At 38.3% G+C, this 22,573-nt stretch overlaps 1 protein-coding gene across 2 annotated transcripts in view; it reads right to left on the bottom strand.

The window, feature by feature from the left end:
- TAF1B (TATA-box binding protein associated factor, RNA polymerase I subunit B) overlaps positions 1-22,573 on the bottom strand; it is a 51,348-nt gene that overhangs the window by 12,812 nt on the left and 15,963 nt on the right. For both annotated transcript variants that reach the window (XM_049818489.1, XM_049818490.1), the window contains exon 9: positions 348-495. In XM_049818489.1, coding sequence (XP_049674446.1) covers positions 348-495 — 148 coding nt within the window. The remainder of the gene's footprint in view (positions 1-347; positions 496-22,573) is intronic.

Below are 22,573 nucleotides of genomic sequence, written 5' to 3'. Positions count from 1 at the left end.
CAATCAGGTCCCAACTTCATGAATCATTTAGCTAAAGTTTATAAATCACATGAATTCAACTAGTGCCTCTTAGTTCACATGGATACAGAAAGATTTGAAATGAAGTATCCACTTCACAACCTTAGAGAGCCAGCACCAGAGTGCCCCTGCATATCTGGGCCTATAATACATACTCTAAATGTTTGATGAAGGTGCTTTCTATATAAATTATCTTTAGTTCAAGCTTAAATGGGTATAAATTAGAAGGAAAAGAGTAGGCACTTTTAAAGTAGTAATTCAAGTCTTTTTGCTAGAGTTTCATAAACCAAAGAAAAATTTTATCAGTTTGGGTTTGGGAAAATATTTACCAGGTAAATTAGCTTCCATCAAGTACTTTATGCACAACATGTCTGGATGAAGAAAGCAGCTGCCTGTTATATCTGGAAATCGAGGCAGGTCTAAAAACGCTGCAAGCTCAAGCATTTTGTTGTATACTTCTTCATATACAGGCCACGACTGAAAGACAGGGTTAGAAGGTGTTATACATTTGCTCTGTTACCATATTTGTTAATGATTTTAAATTAGTTATCAATGTTAAATTCTGTATTATTTAACACTGAATTATTTATACAGACTCTTTTAGCATTCTCTATGACTAAACACACATGAAAGAACGGAGCCAGACTGCAGTACTGCAAAGAGAAACATGTGCTAGTTTTAAAACCCATGAAACATATAAGGAACAAACAGAAAGTTGCTTCAGACCTGCAACCAACCCACTATCTTTTTTGTGAAGTGATCAGTGTATCTCCAGATGCTCCAAAATTGAAAGACTGTTGGAAAAAAACAAACAACCCAGGTGCAATTGAGGGTGAACTCTCTAAAGAGCTAAGAGATCACAGAACCACAGAAGGGTGGAGGTTGGCAGGGACTGCTTGAGATCAAGTCCAAGCCCCTGCTTGGGTCAGCTAGAGCAGGCTGCCCAGAACCACGTCCAGTCAGATTTTTAATTATCTCCATAGATGGCAGCTCCATACGGTCTGTGGGGAGTCTGCTCCAGTGTCTCACCACCCTCACTGTACAAAAGAAAAAATGTTGGTTTTCTTTATGCTTGAATGGAATTTCTTGTATTTTAATTTGGGCCCATTTTCTCTCATCCTGCCACTGGATACTACCAAGGAGGATCTGGTTTTTCTCCTTTGCACCCTCCTGCAGGTATCACGTCATACCCAGCCTGAGTCTTCTCTTCTTCATCTCCAGGCTGAACAGTCCCAGCTCTCTCAGTCTCCCATTGTTTGTCAGATGTTCCGCTCCCTTCATCATCTTCATGGCCCTTTACTGGACTCACTCCACTGTGTCCATATCTCCTTTGTACTGGGGAGCCCAGAACTGGACCCAGCACTCCAGATGTGTCTTGCCAGTGCCAAGTAGAGAGGAAGGATCACCTCCCTTGATCTGCTGGCAATGCTCTGCCTAATGCAGCCTGGGATGACATTGGTGGTCTTTGCCACAAGGGCACACTGCTGGCTCACAGTCATCTTCACAGCATCTTTTCCACCAGAACTCCCAGGGCCTTCTCTGAAAAGCTGCTTTCCAGCCAGTCAGCCGCCCAGCACATGCTGGTGTCTGTGGTTATTATGCAATGCATATTTACATATATATTTATCAACAAGAACGTGATCAATATGAGGCTGACAGGCCTTTAGTTCCCCAGATCCTCCTTCCTGCCCTTCTTGAAGACAGGGGTGATGTCTGCTTTCTTCCAGTTCTCTAGAAGCTCCCCCAGTCACCCTGGCTTTTCAAAAATTATTGACAGTGTGCTTGCAATGACACCAGACAGTTCCCTCAGCACTTATGGCAGCATCCCATCACAGCCCGTGAACCTTCATACGTCCAGTTTGTTTATATATTCCCTAACCTGCTCCTTCTCCACCAAGGGTAAGTCTGCCTTCCCATAGACTTTCCCACTGGTTTCAAGGACTTGGGATTGGTGAAGGCCGTTCTTATCAGCAAAGACTGAGGCAAAAATAGCATTCATCGCCTTAGCCTTCTCCTTAGTCTTTGTGACCATGTCCCCATTCCCATTCAGCAGCAGGCCCACATTTTCTAGAACCTTTCCATAGAATCTTCAGTATAACTTCATTTTTAAAAAATATTTAATTCCATATTTACATATTTATTAATGAAATTAAATCTGCTATTCTCTTTGCAAAACTATTGACTGCATGAATAAAGTTCTCCCAATTTCTACCAAGGTTTTCCTGCTAGAGAAGAATATAACTTGCAGACAGATTTTGACATACTTCCTCATAATGAACTCAGCAGGACCTGAAGTTTGTGTAAGTATGGACTGTAAGGTTTGACCCTCATTTGTTAATACCTGACCTGTTTCATTAAACATTCTTAGTTGTCTGTATTTTAAATCATTACTTGAGTTTACCTCTTAAAGTAATAACTTTCACTGCTTCAGGCTACTTTACCATTTTAAACGTATAAAAAGCAATGCTTTTTCTGCTTTAGTTGGTGGTTCTAATTCAGCAGAGCACTTTATCACATATTTATATTTTATCAAGTCAATTTGTGCATAAGGTACTTTCCTTTAAAAGGAATTTAGCAGGGGTTTACACTTTGTGCACAAGTTCAAAACTTTCCTGAACAAGAGTGAATTCAGGCTTCTGGGGTTTTTATAGACCAGATTAAAAACATAGCAATCATGTTTACAACAAGATGACTGAAATAATGTGGTTTTATTCAATCATTTGTTTTCATCTATTTAAATATAAGCTATGTAGCCAATGCTCACGTTTTATTGTTTTGAATGAATGCCAACATTTCCTTTTTTTAAATGATCTCCCCTCGGACTGCAATTCAGACTTGCTTAACTGCATGAACACATGCTTAACCAAATGAATAATTCTGCTGTCACTTACTGTTACACATGCAACTTTTTGTAACAGTTAGGAAGTTGTATCATGTTCATTATATTTTCTAAACAGTTTCTAAGCAGCAAGTCTAAAAATTGGCTTAGAGTGCTACAGGACTATCTTGAGAAACAAGAAAAACATGCATTACCAGACTTCTACAGAAGACCAGGCTCACAATACTTTCCGTTCCTCTTAAAAAGCAGTGCTAAACTGAATACCAAAACAATCTTGGAAGAAAACATGAATCATATGTAACTTCTCTTGAGTGTATTTGGGGAAAAATTAAAGTCCCAGATAATTCAAGTAAAAGCATTACAAAAATACTATTCCTAATTAGATATAAAGGAAATATGTTTTTCCCTTTAATGAAAAGCAGTTAATTAGTAGCTTCTTAATAATATATCAGAGATGAAAATAAATTAAGACACTCTGAATTCAGTCATTTGAAGCATTCCCATTCTCAAACATTGAACTATCACCAGTGAAGTTATCTGAACAGTCGAATTAACACAGAGGTACTATAAGGATTATAGCTTTTAACTGGAGGACTCAAGGTAGACACCTATATCACCTTACACCTGAGCTTCTCTCACTGTATCAAGGTAAGGAGACAGCTTTCCTATCCTAGGTGCTAATGAATCATCCCTTCCTCCTTATGCCCAACACTGACTTTTGTTTCAAAGCTTTTGTTTGCAATTTAGAGAAGGCAATTTGGTTCTTTTTCAAAATGGCTAGAAAACACACTGCTTTGCAATGACAACTGATGCTTTTTTTTTTTTTTAAAGAGCAAACACAAGTGTTGTAAAAACTACAAATAAAAATTAATACTAAGAGCTATCACTTGGCTTATTTTAAGAAGAGTGTTAACAGACAAAAACTCTTCTTAGCTGATCTGTGTTCATAAAGAGATGTAAACACAATTGGGACATGCAGATCTAGGAAGGGCATACTAATCCACCATAAAGATCAACCAAATCAATTGTTACTTTCCAGGGCTTAATTCCCTAAGCTCAAAAACATTCACTCAAGTACTAGTGTTTCTACAACACAGCACTGTCATGATGATGCAAGTTGAACCAAACACCATGCTTCCAGAAGTACGCAGTAATCTCTTGAAGTGTAAACTGCAAGCATAAGCGGAATCCAACACAAGATCGCATCTCAGTAGGACACATCATAGCAAAGGGCTGAAGGCTGAAAGGTTGAGGACTGAGGAGACTGTAATCAAGCACTGATAATTTTTACCAGTCACTACATACCCTGTTTAATTCTGAAAAAGCTGAGAGTTCATACAGCAAATCTCTTATTCTGCAAAGTTTCATACATACTGCGGGGGTTAAAACAGAAGGAACACCCAAATTCCACACAACCAACATAACAAATGTTAGGACAGTATTAAAAAGCAAAATAGAGCAAATAAGCAGCCCCCAAACTAATAAAAGTTACCACCTTCTGCCTAGCTATATCTCTCCACCAGAGGAAAAGAACCTGATAAAACAAGTTGCACTGAAAGTCAACCAGCAAATCAACTGGGAAAGCAAGATCCAGAGCTGGGGCCTCCCTCCTTCAGGTGAAAAAACTCTGCCTCCAGCACCCCATGATTAAACCCCAAGGGAGGAGTACTTGGACAAGAGAGGACAGTGTTAGGTCATACATCACACACTCTCCAAGTATAACTTTCACTTATCTAATCATAAACTAAAAAATTTTGCATTACATATTTTCAAGTTGTATTTCTGTGCTAAATATTAGGACAACCCCCGTGTCCATCAGCACATGGAGTTACTGAGCTCTCACCTTGTTTCGAGAACCTGGGAAACACTCCACACATAAAATTCAGCTACAAACCCTTGAGCGCACTTAATTTCAGGAAGACTGACAGAAAATCCTTTTATAGTTATGCCACCTGCTAGCCTTTTCATGTGTTTTGCAAGATGGGATTTCTTCAAGACTGATGAACAATGCTGAGAGAGTCTATAACTTGTCTAGATTGGATACAGAGGTTATCGAGAACTGTTCTTAACAGCTTTGTCTTCAAAATATTTGTATCTTATTTCCACATGTGACAAATAAGGTAGCCTCAGGTCTTCTCCAGAAAGCAGTACAGAAGATTAGTACTACCTGAGAACACTTTTTTCTTTTTCTTTCCCTCCCTACCAACTTCAGCTGAGCATAGAACAAAATACACACTGTCGAGTAGGTGAAGAAGTGTCTAGAACAAGATTTTCATGATGATAAATATTCATTAGACTATTTAAATCGATTGCCTTTATCTTTCAAAGTTACATGGAATTTTTCACCTGTATTAGAAAAGAATCAAGCTGGTTTTCAGAAGCAGATGAGCCAAACTATTAGCATGATAATCAGATCACAGTAACAGGTAATTGTTTTGGGTAAGCCAAGATTGCAGCCTCTCCTACTTGTTTGGACAATATCAGAATGTTGCTGATCAACAAGTAGAAAACAGTATGCATTGGCTGGCTTTCTAGATTAATTTGCAGGCTCCATAGCTTCTTGTTTTAAATGTGGTCTGACTGACTCTCTTCTTAGATGACTGTATAGGCCGTTTCCTTCTCCTGTATCAGGACAATATCCCAGCAGGCATTACTTACATATTCACAGTTCAGTTTATTTTATTGTGATAATTTTCTATCCTTTCTGAAATGAATTAATTATAGAATTGTTTCAAATTCTCCCTTTTATATTTCTCCCCCCTCCATCCTCCTCTCCCATTCAGTACTTTTTTCACAGCACAGTTCCCTTCCTCATCATTCTTCTACTTGCGAATTTCCATCCCGGGAACTTTTTCTTCCCATGCCTGCACATTCTCTAAGGCTCTGCCTTCACCTGTGCTGCTCATGTTCAGCAGTGGACATCTTTCCCAAGTGATGTTTTTAATGACCATTTAATACTGGAATTAAATAAGGTCCAACTTCATTTTTTCATTATCAGCTTTTTGTAGGTATCTGGGAATCTTTGACATTTAGAGTTTGGACATGCTTGCAATTATCTAAAAACCAGCATGGCTTCATCTTTTTTTAAGATGACAAATCCAACCTACGCCAGGTTTGAAAAAGAGTGTACCAATGTTTTCAGGAAATAGACTAAGAAAGCAACTTAACTTGAAGGTTTGGAAAACATCAGGTTATGAGGGTTGGAGAAGGGGTTTCTGCAACAAAATCCAGAATTTTGGTTCAATCCTAGAGTAAAGCAAGGCATGTCCATGAAACAAAAGGTATTTATTGTATAAGTAATAAACCAAATAGATGCCCTAATGTGTGTAAACATCTTTGAATGCAGCCTGCATTGAAACACACATTCCCAGGAACCCAAGCTAGCTTTAAATTTATGTAAGGTAAAATTAGGTACCAACAACGAGCATGCACAGCAGTCTAGTGCTCTATGGAGCCTGGCTCATCTTACTTTGCTTCTTCTGCTTAACTGGTTCAGATATATCTGGTCATCTGTAGCATAAGCCTGATGTGGGACGACACCAGCCACAGTGCACACAGGTTACATAAAAGAATTGACAGTAAAGACAATAACCGTATCAGCTGTGAAATTTACACCCAAATTAGTATTTAAAACTGAATGAAATGACCTTGTGAACCAATTGTTACATACTAGATCCTTAATGTGGTCAGCAAGCCTAAACTCCTAGACTACTAAAGGGTTTTGGTTTTTTTCATGTTTTTTGTGTACTCTCACAGTACTACCAGTCTGGCTACCTCCCATACAAACACACACTGATGAATGTTCTGATGTATATTTTTTAAATGACATTTTTTTTCCCCCCTTGCCTAACCTCTATCTACCTCTCAGGGACCATCATCATCCCACCTGGAACAGCAGTAAAATAATGCAACAGCCATCACACACAAATTTAATGTGCTTTAACACTGGGTATTACTATGAATATAAGCAACACTCACTAAAAATCTTTTGCCATCTAACCTAGCTGGAAAAAACACTAAAGTAGTCAACTCTGTTGCACAGTTAGATTCTGTGTAGTTTCTTCATGAATGCCTTCTTTGCCAGAGCACAGGGTATACAGAAAAGACATACGCAATGTTTAAAGGCAACCTCTAAAGGTCCCTTCCAACCCAAACCATTCTATGATTCTATGACATTGTAAGGACTGTTACCACTGCTGTATAGAAATGTCCCAGCCTTGTGAACTGCTGGCGAGAGTGAAAGTATACTGGGGAGAACCACTGCACCCTGCTCCTATGTCCTTTCCTAGGTCACCATCAGAAACAAGAGACCAGATTCAATGAGCCTTGCGTCTGACTCAGTGCAGCCATTTTTATGTGGACTAAATGAGCACATACATTTCTTCAAACCCTGATATCCATGAATCACTTAAAGATGCTGATGTAACAGCAAGAGGGTGTGCCTGGAATTATTAAAAGGGAACCAAATGACAAGAAGAACAAAGAGAGGTGAAACTGCTACAACTCCATTTAGATAACTGCTAAGAAATACACAGCCCATGAGACTTCTTCCACTAGAAAAGACATAAAGAATCCAAGCACACAATTAAAGCTGCTGCTTTACAAGCCTGCCATTGAGCAGAAGGGTAACTGAAAGGTTAAGACAGGAAAATGAAACCAATTTGTCCACCTCGAAGACAGGCAAACAGGTTGCCCAAGTTATCTGCCTGGCAACAAATGGGTAGAGGAAAAAAAGAAAAAGTCAAGATGCCATTTGAAAACCATAGAAGTCGTCACACTGGCAGCCTCTCTCTTGCTCTCTCCTTTGATAACTCTTTCAGCTGAAACAGCTATTACATCTTAAAATCCCAAATTTCTCCTGATCATTGTTGCAGAGGAAGTGAGAAGAATCTTTGTATAGAAAAAAGGATTAATTTTAGAAGATAACTCAATGAACAATGTTGATGCATTTTTGAAAGAAAAAAAATCTAGACATGCTAGGATATTAGACTGCATTAAATTGACAGAGGCAGTTTTTACTTAAGAATTCAAGATGGCATGCGGATGAGCCAGCAACCCACACACAAGAGACAAAGCTAATGATTTTTGTTGGATGCATAGCAGGCCTTTCAATAGGCTACTTTCAGAGGAAGACACCTTTTTCATTACATGATTCCTGGCTAAAGAGGTTTTTGAATAAATGAGTTTCAAAATTAATAAACCAACAGACACACGTGCTTGAGCGTTAGCCTGTTCATGCTCACCAGCTAACTCTGGCAAATATCACTTTTCTAAAAAACTTAAGTCTTTCTACAAATGGAGACAGTAATCCAGTAAGGAGATGAACTGTCATAATGTATTGAAAATTAAGAGTTTGGGAACAAATTTTGCTGAATTTCATAAATATTTTGGTAGGTTTGTTTTCTTTCTTCATTAAGTAATGCTTAAAGACAGGTATAGACAAGCTAGAGTTTCTGTTACACAACAGCAAGCTCCCATGATAAACTTGATTACAATAACCCTTTCAGCAGTGAACTTCCTCCTCAGCCTTTTTTTTCTTTCAAATAAAAGCCTCACCCTTGCTTCTTTCCATTCTACACTACTTTCTATCCTGAACTAGTACTGCAGGCACCTGTTAATATGCACAAAAAATACAGAGTTAGACAGAAAAAAAAAACCCCACAAAGACACCCACCCCCAACAAAAATAAGATTACAAGGTATCTCAAAACACCAGCAGACCAAAGCAGGAATCACTGCTTGTTTTAGAACATAAAAGCAGCATAGCTGATTAGCAGAATTTGTATGGCTAGAATTTTATACCTCTTAGAAGATTTTTTTTAAAATAAACAAGAATGACTGGCTTCTGTCTTAATTTGAATTCTTTAAATAGTTACCACTTTAAAAAAAAAATATCATATGGCAATTAAGCTCATTCAAGTTTTAGTCAGGAAAAGAAGCTCTTGCACATCAGACCTTGAATGTTTTGAGAAAAGGACCTCAGCAAACAGAAGAACGTGTCTAAAAGCCAGTCTTGTGGATACACTTTCCAGGGAAGCAGAAAGCCATTGTCGTTCTAGTCTGAACACTCTGGGAGAAAACAGACCAAACATTTTGAGCTGCATCCATGAGTTTATTGATAGATTTAATCAGGAATTAGTCTGTTTGAATCAGACCCAAACCAAAATATAAATATGCAATCCACCAAAACCTGGAGTGCGAGACAATCCAAACGGCTGCAGTTTCCTATAAGCTGCGTAGTGACTTGAAGACATGGGTATTAGCCAGTAGCAGATCATTAAGTGATATGAAACCCTTTTGAAAAGCCACTGTCAAAAAAAAAAAAAAAAGAAATATGGGGCCAACTTTACAGGATTTAGGAACTCTTCAGGTTTCCTCATGATGGTGCCACAAACCCACTCAGTTGCCTCAGGCAGCAATCTTTGTCCCAGTTTTCCACCTTGTGATAAAGCAGCACAACACCATCCCTGAGAGCCCAGCCCTGGATGAGCAGCCACAAGGCAGCTGAAGGCACCATCGCATGATGAGGGGGAATGACCAGCATCAAAAGAAGAGAAAGAACCAAATATTCTGCAACTGTGCTGGCTTCACTTGGCATGCACTAATGCAGGCATAAATGAAGAAAAGGAAAAGATCTACAGAGCAGCTCACTACTTTCTGCATTCTAAACTAAGACACTATCTTGGTTTAGAAACTACATGAGATTAAATGATTAATGACTACACCCTAGCACACTTATACGTCAGTCTCAGCTAAAAACAAATTCATTCCAGTAATTCCGAAATTCCATATGCTTAACTTTAAAACCTTAATCACTATTCAAAGACATGAAAAGATAGTACTAGCTTAATCTATTCACAAATCCAAGACCTGTGCTTACCTTTAGGGCCAAAAGAGAACTGAAGGCTATTTAGAAATATTACAGGTAAAGTGCAAAAACCCTTCAGATGCTGTCTCTGCCATTCCAGGATGGCTCCCCCATGACCTAGAACTGATCTACTCTTAGGTGGCTTTTCACGTTTCTCCTCTTGCCACATTTCTAGGCCAGACTTCTTGCAAGAATTCTTTCTTCCTCCTCCTTGCATTGGTATCATCACTACTAGTCAACAGAAAGAAATTTTACATTGTGAGTTTTTAAACAAGCATTCCTTTAGTTCCTCCACCAAAACAAACCAAAGGATCACTAGAAAAATACAAGCATGCAAAACCTTTTTTCAAAAAGCAAAGTTTTTGCTTAAGAAAACTGTGTAGTTTTCATTGCTGAGGTTTCTTTGCCATAGGCTATAGATACCCCTTTTAAGCAGTGATATTGCATACTTTCACCATTTAATCATTCATCAACATTTTTCAAGTTGGATAAGAAACATCCCCAGATCTCTAAATCTGAAACTTTAAAGGACGGTATTTAGTTCACCCAACTTAAAGGCTTGAACTATGACTTAAAAAAAGAGTTGTTGCGAGATCACTAGTTAATGAAAAATGAAGTTTTACGATCTTAAAAGTCTCCCCAGAACACAAACCGCACAAACTGAAACCCCAACTAAAATCCCAGAACAAAAAAAAAAAGTGGCTGTACCACATCAATCCAAAAAAAGATCTATTTAGCCTTGCATCCATCAGTGAGCAAGATAGATATGTAGGGAGGAATTTATGAACCAAGCAAGCCACAACACTATCAAATGTCTGTCCAGCTTCACACCATTTGTGTCTGAGTCAGCAGTGACATCTCTGCATTGTTTAGTTCCAGATCCCTTTTCCTTCATAGCTTTTGTCCAGTCATTATCTGGCCCTTTTAACATCCAGAACATGCTAACACAAGGAGTTTTACTGGTTACCCACAAAATGTATAAAACTGCGTTTCCTGCTGTTTGATTCTGAACCTGCAAAGGAGCAATGTTTTCTGACATCTCCCAATCCTTGTCTTGGAAGAATCATGAAATGGTTTGGGTTGGAAGGGACCTTAAAGATCATCTAGTTTCAAGCTCCCTGCCATGGGCAGGGACACCTTCCACTAGACCAGGTTGCTCAAAGCCCCATCCAACCTGGCCTTGAACGCTTCCAGGGATGGGGCATCCACAACCTCTCTGGGCAACCTGTTCCGGTGCCTCACTACTCTCACAGTAAAGAATTTCTTCCTTACGTTCAATCTAAACCTACGCTCTTTCACTCTAAAACTGTTGCCCCTTGTCCTGTCACTACAGGAGCTGGTAAAAAGTCTTTCTCCATCTTTTTATAAGCCTCCTTTAAGCACTGAAAGGCTGCAGTAAGGTCTCCCTGGAGCCTTCTCTTCTCCAGGCTGAACAACCCCAACTCTCTCAGCCTGCCTTCATAGGAGAGGTGCTCCAGCCCTCTGATCATCTTTGTGGCCCCCCTCTGGACTCACTCCAACAGGTCCATGTCCTTCTTACATTGGGGGCTCCAGAGCTAACTGCAGTCCTCCAGGTGGGGTCTCACAAGAGCACAGAAGAGGGGCAGAATCACCTCTTTCGACTTGCTGACCACACTTCTTTTGATGCAGCCCAGGATGTGATTGGCTTTCTGGGCTGTGAGTGCATACAGCTGGCTCATTCAGTTTTTCATCCACCAATACCCAATACCCCCAAGTCCTTCTCCTCAGGGCTGCTCTCAATCCACTCATCGCCCAGACTGTATTTGTGCTTGGGATTGCTGTGACCCATGTGCAGGACCTTGCACTTGGCCTTGTTGAACTTCATGAGGTTCACACAGGCCCACCTCTGAAGCCTGTCAAGGTCCCTTCTGGATGGCATCCCTCCCCTCCAGTGTGTCAACTGCACCACACAGCTTGGTGTCATCAGCAAACTTGCTGAGGGTGCACTCAATCCCACTGTCCACATTGCCGACAAAGACATCACTGGGACAATGGCGCTTGTTCCAATACCAACCCCTGAAGAATGCCACTTGTCACTGGTCTCCACTTGGACATTGAGACACTGACCACAACTCTTTGACCATCCAGCCAATTCCTTATCCACTGCATGGTCCATCCATCAAATCCATGTCTCTCCAATTTAGAGACAATGATGTCATGCGGGACAGTGTCAAATGCTTTGCACAAGTCCAGGTAGATGATGTCAGTTGCTCTTCCCTTATCCACCAATGCTGTAACCCTGTTGTAGAAGGCCACTGAATTTGTCAGGCACGATGTGCTCTTAGTGAAGCCACGTTGGCTCCTTTGAACCTCCTTTGAACAGCTGCCTCCTAAACATGTTCTACAAACTATCGCCACATCTTCCTCTTAGTCACCTCTTCTTTAGGTTGAAAGGTAAGTAGATATTATTAATTGTTTCTTGTAGGAAAATTGTCCCTACAATTGATCATCTTTGTTGTGACTCTCTGTACCTCTTAGTTCTTCTGCAACTTTGAGAAGAGGGAGGGTAAGAAAAGCAAAAAAACCAACCAGAATTCCTTATAGTATTTAAGATATGGGTGCATAATAGATTTATACATTAACATAAAGTTGTTTTGATCTCCATTCCTTTTTTAGAAGTTATTAGAAAATAATTCCAATGTAGCTGGGCTACAACAACTGCATGTTTGAAAATAGCATCGTGAAGGGATTACAGAAACATGTATAATTAACATCACACAGATATTTAAACTAACGCTGGTACATGAACATAACAGCATTGATAACATCAGCTTTCAGAGAATGCTACAAATTGTATCCTTTAAAAATAAAATCACTTCCTACTTAACAAATATAATAGCATGGACAAATCTGTTGACTGACATGTACTCTGTGGGTATGCTTGGACGCAAAACAGACATTGGTGGGAAAAAAGTGTATCTGTGTGCTTTAATAGCAGCTCATGGGTCAATAAATTACTATCTTTTTTTAAACCAAAAACTAACCTGTAATGCTTACCCACTGTAATGATGCCATATAAAACCTGCAAAACTTGCATTGTATCTGTCTTAAGGTCTTCCCCTTCCCACTCAATTTTTCTCTACTTACTACTATTTTCTTCAAATAGACCAAGATTTTATTTTTTTTTTTTTAATTTTTTTTTTTAAGTCAACTGTTGGACAGGAAGAAAATTTGAGAAATTTCAGGCTGTATTTGCTCCATCTGAATTCTCATAACCATGAAGCTCAGAGATTATATACTTCAGAAGATGCAGAATGGGAAAGGTTTGCCACTTTTATTTCTCCACCCACCCCCACCATCTGATCAAGAGGGCAGCATTTTTTCAAGACTTGTTCCAGACTGATCATAACATAGGATTAAGAATTTTATCAAGAAAAAAGAGAATAAAAAAAAAAAGTGAAAAAATGAGACTGAATAGATTGATGAAGACTAAGCAATTTGTAGGTATACTTTTGTTTACACTGGGATTTTTTGTTTAAAATTATCATTCTTCTTTAAAAATGACTTCTGCAAGTACAGGTAGTCTTGCATCAATGACATGTATTTTACTTTTTCCTACAAGGGTTACTCATAAAAAATGGCCGGCAGACCATTTTATTTTAAAAACCATCTTCAGACTAGAAAATTATTTGACGTATCAGCATTCAAAACAGTAATGTCAGTTTAGAGAATGCATTGTTGTCACCTACCCAATCAGCTATACCAAAGCATAAATGGCATAAATCATTTCCACAGTAAGAATTTCAGTACAGCAATCTCACGCAATATTCAGAATACAAAAGTATACAGAGGAATTTCACTCCTCCTTAGACAGTGGGACAAAAAACATGAAGCCATAGAACACTCAATCACTTCATCTGCCCCTCCTAGAAGAGTACTATAATTAGGAGACTAAATCCACACCCACAACTACAGGAACAGGAGCACTTAAGAAATACTGTCAAGTTTATAAACTTTTATTCACGTACCCAAACTCTGTAATGAAGCAAATGCTAATCCTTCTGCTTTTAAGTTGATGAAATTATAGTACCATAAATAGCATCTCTGATATAAAATAATCACAAAGAATGAAATAATATTTGCTGTATACAAGCACTCAGCCACATCGCATCCAATTTAGGGTACGAATCAAGGAATGATACCAGCAAACCTGAGGGAGGCATTATCCTGAAGAGCAGGTCAAACACCTGTACTTTTAGCAATGCTAAAACCAGTCATCATGAAATTTCAGAGGATCTTCAGTGGTCAATATTACAGCTTCATATAAGCTTAGAGTTTACCCAGAGTACCTAGCCCCCGGCTATACGCTTGGAGAAAGGCAGGTATGAGCAGCATGCTCTACAGCCATTCCTAAGTAACATTGTCCTCACAGACATCATGCTCTTCCCTGAGCACCCTATGGTTTAAGTATAGACCTCACTCATTCCGGTGTTGCAATAAAGTTCACTGCTCATTTATTTTATTGTGCGAGAAGATTCATTTTTTCTGTATTCGAAAGAATGATGAAAAAGTACTTTGGCTTTGTTCTCAGTGTAAGGTGGGAAGAATTACCACTGTGCATGAAAACAGCATGCAAACTCTATGAGCTTGCCCATCCCTCCAGGAAAAGAGCTGAGCGTAGGCAAGAAGAGAAAAGCATCAATACTGTAATAACATTCCCTCTGCTAATCTCTGTCTATCCTTCTTCAGTATCTACATTTAAGTTATCTAATGACAATGCTCTCAGTTAGTGAGAGAGGTAGCTACTTTTAAAGTCTCCCAAGGAAGATCCTATCTAAGTTTAGGCACTTCAAACACAGTAAAATATTTTGTCAATTTGTACTATGCTCCTGACTGCAGGAAACAAAAATCAGAAGCAGCTCGAGGTATCTAACAAGAAAATGCAAGAAAGTGTTTCCATTGTGAATAAGCCGAGCAATACACTTTGATACAGAAGTGACAGACAGTTTCCGTGTGTTATTCAGTACTGTAAATTCAAAGAACTAGTTTTTAAGAAACCTGTAATACTGATGCTACTTCTGGTCAGAACATAGCCAAATTATTCAACCAATCCTAGCAGCATAAATTACATGAACACGCTCACACTTTATAGCAAGCTGGCAGACATGATTAGAAATTAATGAGGATTGAATGCCAAATTACTTCTAAAATTGAGCCATTAGCCTCAAAAGCTGAAGACTACAATCAAGTCCTAGTTCTGGTTGTATATACCAGGTAATTGTCAAAATATTGAGCAATCATCTTTTCTTAATCCTTGAGAAACCCTCCAATTTTATGTTTTCCTCTAGGCTACCTGACAGTTCTTCTGCCCCCAACATTCACAGGGAAATCAAAATCAGAAGGCATCTTAAACCACTTAAACTTGTCAGCTAAATTTACAAAACAAAATGGTTTTTACTATGCTTGAACAATGCTGAACTGATTCAAATGCATTTTTGTGGCATATCCCCATTTAATTTAAACCAGTTTTTACCAAACAACTGAGTTGTTAGATGGTCACAAGGCACAAAATGTCTATACAGCATGAGTATTAATAACTACACTCCAACTGTCATGTTGCCTGTAATGAAGAGAATCAGAAAGAGGGGCTAAATCTGAGGTTCAGTATCTGAGGTATGGTAACCTTCTTGCCATAGTAAAACGCAGCAACATTTAACCATATTGTAACATAAATTATTAACATTACATCATCATCTTGAACTTGGAAGACAAGTCCCACACTGGGTAGTACTGCACCAGGATACAAGTCCTGACTTTAAATCTTGTTCTCAAATAGGATAGTAAAATGATACAAAAATGTGTAGCTCCTAGATATGAAAGCACATGCTTTAGACCTCTCCAAATACAGTCCTAGCAGGTCACTACACTCCCAGACAGGTTTGTCATACCCCTCTTTTTATTGTGGGATAGTGGGATAATGGGATAAAGGGAAAACCACAAATAAAAGATCCCCCTTTTAAAGCAGAGGGGAGATTTGACTGCATAGTGCTCAGGGACAATCTCCTGGATAAAAAGAGGCAAGAAACAGCACTATAGATATTCTGCAATGAAACAAGAGGTAAAGGCAACTTAGCCATAAGCAGCAGGGAAACTAAAACAAAAAACAAAATCCAAAACCTTGAATTTCAATGCCACAGGTAAATGGGTAAGTCATGAAACAAACATGAAGAAAAAGCAAGATTGTTCTATAACTGAAAAAAAAATAATACAAATCCACCTTGTTAAAATCATATGTAAGGAAGAGAAAAATTATGTCTGCAAAAAAGCAAACCAGTATCTGATAAAACTGAGTATTTTACAAAGGAGAGGCCCAGATAATTTACACACAAGAAGCTTCAAGGAAATAACTGAAGAGCTCTCTGAAACACAAATGTTGGGTTTTAAATAATCTTAAGAAATTCTAAACATCAAAGGACTCTCCAAATTAATATGCAGTATTCAAAAAAATGTAAAAGGGGAAATTCAGGAACTCTAGAATGATTAGCCTGGCACAGATCCTGAACAAAATAATACAATGGTAATGGGAAAAACAGAAGCTAAATATATCCCATCAGTCAAGCAACCTTCAGGTCAGGAGAGGAGAGAGCCAACTGAAACTCCAGCTCCCACAAGGAGCTGCTTTGAAAAACCTTTTTCATTCTTTATGGGATAGCTAAAGGGGACCCAAATCAAAATTACCACAAAGTCTCACTAGAAGACTGTAACTCATAATTGTACTCAAAATCCAAGAGCTGCTCTGCTGGAAAGCAAAGCGTGCAGAACAAAGGAGCAAAACAGAAGCATCCTTGATAGCAGAGGAGTATCTTGACAAATTCATCTCAGAAATCGGATCTCTCGCATCCTCAGCAGAAGTGAGATTTGATCGAAGCTGACACAGAAAGATGGGTGGCAGAAGGATTAGTGGCAGAGAAACACAGATACAAAAGTGCTGCCAAGAATAAAATCAAGCAAAATTAAAAAAAAAAAAAAAAGATTAAAGAAAGAAACGGAAGAGAAGAACAAAAAGAAAATACAAGCTATAGAATACTGTAAAAGAAGAAACCAAAGAATTGGAAAGTTTCCAGACAGCATAGAGAAGAATGATCTCCTCTCAATGTTTAAAGCAAGCCTTTCATTCCTAAATAAAAGAGGAAAGAAATTTAATAATCCAAGCTAGGGAGGGTGTGTGTGAATGTATGCATGCAAGGTATAGTCCTCCAACACAAATCAACTCAAATAAAATAAATCCAAAGCATCATACAAAATAAACCACTCTGCACTGAAGTGGCACATTCTCAAAAGAGCTGACGTTTTCCAGTCTACTTTATAAACACATTATGGTACCTAGTACAACACCTCTCACAGGCAAAGGAAAAGTAAGACCTTTAAGTAAAAGGATGAACTAGACCTTTTCTTAGGGCAGCAAGTATTTCTTTTCAAACTCATCCTTTTCCCATCAAAGCCAACATCAGTTCATAATGGAGCATGAATTAAAATTCTTATTAAACTGAACACAATGGAGAGCTGCCCAGAGCTACTGGCCTAATCTGACACAGACAAAAATAGATATAATTTTAATGTAGAATGACAAGCTATTAAGCATGAAAGAAAAAAAGATAACAAGGAGAAGAAAGAAACAAGAAGCCTTTCAGTTAGGTGGAAGAAAGGGGAGAAAAACCTGACATGTGCTTTTGCGTTTCATGATTCTTCTCCTCTTGTCCACAACACTGATTTCTGACAAGCATAGTATATTGCTGCCACTTTACCAGGATGCATTCAAGAATTTTCCACAAGCAAAGGTAAGGAAGATTCTAACATCCCACTCAGCTGGAAGTTTAAACAGCATTTCTGTATCATGCAAAAAACTGGAGTAACACTAGGAGTTATTTAAGAATCAAGACATCTAGGGATGGAAATAGGTAAATTATATAGAACAGAATTCAAGCAGTGCTTCTGTTAATATGGCTAAGATGGAGGTAGGATGTGTAAAAGAAAACAAAAAAATAACAATGTATACTAAGACAACCAAAAAGTAACCTGGATATTAATTTTCTCACATTGCAAGGTCAAAGCTTTCTAAGTACATATATTTCTTGTTACGGGCAGCAATATTCAGTGGACTATTAAAAAAACCCAAACAAACAACCACCACCAAATAAAACCCACAGAGGAAGACAGAAAAGAATAGAATTCAACCCTAAAACAAAAAAGGAAGCATTTTTTAAATATAGATTCATAGCCAGCAAGATATATCAACACTCTGTCAACACTGAAGCATTCAGTGGCCTTGTAAAAGACAGAAGGTTTCAGACAGACTTGGAATTGTGCAGCTACTTCCATCTAAGATTAAAAAAGAAAAAGAAAGAAAAAGAAGAAAAAAGAGAAAGGCTTGTATAGAGAAGCCATTCTGTGACCACACTCCAGGGCAGAAGAAGTAGCAAGGATAATTCAGCAAATACCCATTCCTTTTGTCTTCAAGGGCATGTTGGTGGACAATTCTGAGCAGAATTCATCTAACACCCACCAAACTCAACTTTCTCCTAGGCCCCCCATGCCACCGAGAAAAAAAGAGATTCTTAATAACTTTAGAAAGAGGAGTTATTTTGAAGTTGGAGAAGAGATTGAGAGACGGGAATTTCCCTGAGGTCACACATCGGGCTCCTTGCCAAGTTCAGATACTTGTGCATCTAAAAAGATGACCATTCCCAAAGCTCTTCAGAACAACAGGATCTGAAAGATATTTATGAGACTACACCTATCCTGTTCCACACAGCACATACTCCAAAGTGACATGTTTGTTATCTTCAATACTTTAGTAAATCATGTTGCCCAACAGCCATGGGAGTGACGTGCTTACCTATATATACACGTACATTTAAGTTCACATGTGTGTGTGTGTTAAGAACTTGAGAACCAAACCCAAAAATTATTTTTGGACATTAAAAAAAAAATCAACCTACAATGCATTAAGGGTAAAATATGCCAAAAAGTAATAAGTTTTATAAAAAGTAATGAAAGCTAAAGGTAAACTTGAGACAGCAAAGCAGAACCAACTTTAAAGCACAAACAAAATAATTACATAAAAGTCAGGTGTACAGTCCCGAGTCAAAAATGTAAGGAAAAGCAGATCTAAGGCAAGGACAAGTTGTTGCTACCTCAATAGAAAAGGGATGCTTTAATCAATTTTGTATGAGGATAAAGATAAATCCCTAAAAACAAAATAGAGGATGTGTATCTTCAGGATGTATCCCTACCTCAAGCAGAAATGGAAGAGGGAATTTGCGTGTAGCTCCACTGCAGGACAGATACTACCAATAAAAAGAAAACAAGCGGAAAGCAAATTAGTCATGGAACTTTATAGATACTACTACTAATTTACAAATTCATTTTAACTCCTATACTAGTGGGCTTTCAAAGAAATAGACATCCTGTGCATTCAAAAGGAAATAAAGATGACTTCCACCTAAAAGAAATGACTGCGCTCATCAAAGATGTACTGGCTACTGGCACAAGCCTCAAGATCAGCAGGGATTTACTGTAGTTACACAAATTGCAAATAGCAAGAAAAAAACCTTCGTCTCCTGCATAGAACAAAACCCAAAACTTTAGTATCTAAAACCTTTTTTTATGCATCAAAAGAGAGTAAATCAGATGGAATAAGAATACTTGGTTTAGAAAAAGGAGATTTTGCAGAGTAAGATGAAAACTTGCTTTTCTTCTCTTGTATTGGGAACTTAGAACTTCTGAACTAACAACTAAGCAGAAGCATCCTGCTACGGCTGCTGTTTGCCCTGTGAGTCCTGATTGTGCATTTAGGTAAAACCCATTTACCAAAGGCTAACTCCTAACACACACATGACTAATAGAGGAAGGGATAAATAGAATGACTAATCAAGTGAAGGCTTAGAAAACAGACTTGGAGCAATGCAAAGATAAACACATATGGAAGATAAACAACTCATTTTATGCAAAGATCTTCTTTATAAAGAAGTACTTTTCTCCTTCATAAAATACTTGTGAGGTAGTACTTATCTCCAAATAGGACCCGACATGTGTCTAACAGTTATGCATCATGATAAAGATGACACGGGGAAGTGGAAGCTCCTTTTCTCTTTATGAGGCAGTCACGCCCAGAGCTCCCAGACTTCTGGACACAGGTGTCCAGATACAATAACCTTTGTGGTAGGTATTTTAAATAAAGTTCAGTTTGGGCAGAATGAAGAACTATGCCCTTCTTATTAGCTGTTCCATTACTAAAATATGAAGGGCTTATCTGCCACCTACACTGAAAATGTGAAATAGAATACAAGGCATACTATACCATTTGAATCATAGCATACTTGAGGTTGGAAGGGCCCTCTGGAGATCAGAGAGTCCAACGCCTCTGCTCAAAGCAGGGTCAGCTACACCAAGTTGCTCAGGATTGCGTCCAGCCAGGTTTTTTGCATCTCCAAAGATGCGGACTCCACAGTGGTTCAAGGCCACCTGTTCCAGCATTCAATCACTCTTACGGTAAAAAAAAAAATATATTTAAATGGAATTTCCTGTATTTCAGTTCATTCCCATTGACTCCTGTCCTTCCACCGTGCACCACCAGAAGAGAGCCTGACTCCATCCCCACTTCTTCCTGTCAGATGTTTATACACATTACTGAAATCTCCCCTCAGCCTTCTCTTCTCAGTGATAAAAATCCCAGCTCTCTCAGCCTCTCCTTGTATGACAGATGCTGCAATCAGCTCTAATTGCTAAACTGTATGCAGAACAGGGAAAATTTGTCAGTGATATGGACTCCATTCCTGTATTACAGAGCACAGAGGTTCATCATTTGGAAAGCCTGAGACTAGCCATATTCCTTGCATATGAAATGTTACTACTAAATGACAAGGAATAAAAAAAAATGTGCATGTGCACATACACACACCACTACATAGAAAGAGAGAAAGAAGATGTGACTCACCTTGTAATAATTGTTGCATTTATTTTTTCTAAAGCTATAACAACTTCAACCTTGTACAAATTCAGTATACTTTCGGTATCTGGGAAATTGTTACTGAAAATACCCAAAACTTTAAGCCACTGAGAATGTTTTTATACAAGATAAGCCTTATCCAGTTAGGCTTCCTCTGTACTTAATTGATAAAATGATACTTAGTACGACTTCAATCCTTCAAGCTACTGTGACATTAACTACTTCTTGATTCAAATTTGGGCTGCAAGGAATTAGCACAGGACAGAATTAAATGCACCAAACAACTGTTCAAAATAAAAAAGAGACATATTGAATAGTCCTGTCAGTTATCAAGATTTTTTAACACGTTTGCAGCTTACATTCACCAGACTTGAAGCACAACAAATAATGGCATTAGAGCATCTGACCTGCCTGGTTATTAACAGTCATAATCCCATAAAGGTTTTGAAGATAATTGTCTATAGAATATTATATACAGAACACCAAGGAGAAAAGAATGAAGGCTGTATTTTCAGGATGGAGTATTACACAATCTGACTTTCTGCTCCAGGATAATAACCTCATCTTGAATTTCTCAAAACTCAGATGTCAAAACTAGATATAACAAGCTATTGGTAATCTCAGTGCTGCAATGAGCAGCAAGATCAGTTCTGAAACATAAGATGCAGGAAACTGCTAGTAAGATTTTTGCAATTATCAGCCCAATGATGTAGCCAAAAATGTTAATACTAAATAAACCTGAGGATACATTACTAAAGGAACATTGAAGGTAGAGTAGGGAGCAGATATTCCTAGAAAAAGGAAGCCACAAGAATACTGGAGTGGATGAAAAACAAACCGTACAGTAAGCTGACAGAACTTTACCTATGTACCTCAATGAAAACAAAGTTAAGAGATCACTTGATTAGTATGTATATCTACTTACACTTTGGAAGTGAGGCGTGCAGGTGTCAGTATCACAGACAAGCAAGATGGAAGTCAAAAGTTACACAAATTCAGCTTTTAGATCTGCAATTTCCTGTAAACTAAATAGCAGACCACACTAGATACAGAGTCATCATAAGCAATATTAAGACAAAAAAAATTGGATTTGGTTTTTTTCCCCAGTTTGTAAAAAATGGAAAATGCATATATGCTACATAAGTGTTTAAGACAGAAGGTGAAGTGGCTAGACTTCCTTATCTATATAAAAGTGGAACGAGATTATATCGACCAGATTGTGGCTTTCAAATTTTTAAGTCCCGCTCCCACACCAGGACGTACTACAATCCATACTGGAAGTGTGCTTATGGAGGGACAGTAGAATAATCCAAACTGACAGCTCTGGGAGAAAGTAAGCTAATAGGGATTGATGGAATCACCTTCAGGATTGGCATCAGATCATCCTGCATGCCAGGAACAGCTCTATCCCAAAAGGAAGCAGTAGGATCCTCCAAGGCCAACTGTCATCTCCTCTCTGCAAACCAGATCTCCCACTCTGAGGCATGGTACAAATTTCACAGCTGCAATTCATACGAGAATTTTACCTGCGCCATTTGTAGGATTTGGAGAGGGGGCATTATTTTATTTAGTCAGTCCAGAATAGAAGTTCTGTGTAATTATTTTTGAGAGACAAAAACAACTGCAAAAGATGGATGCAAAGAAGGACAGAGACACTGAGAATTAAAAGAGTTTTTAAAACAAAAAAGTTCACACGCACATTTAAACCTAATGTATTTTACCTATTAAGGAAAGATCTACGGCCAAAATAGAAATCAAGAGGTCTTGTATTAAATTTATCTCCTGATTTTAAAAGTTGAGGTCATAATTATTATTTATCCAGCTAGGATAGCAGTGGTTTAAAAAAAAAAAAAGAAAAAGCTACAGATTAGCTTCTGAAG

Source organism: Accipiter gentilis, chromosome 16 (genome assembly GCF_929443795.1).
Source record: "Accipiter gentilis chromosome 16, bAccGen1.1, whole genome shotgun sequence".
NCBI classification, from domain to species: domain Eukaryota; kingdom Metazoa; phylum Chordata; class Aves; order Accipitriformes; family Accipitridae; genus Astur; species Astur gentilis.
The sequence above is the reverse complement of the archived record's forward strand: the minus strand, read 5'-3'. Positions and strand labels throughout refer to the sequence as shown.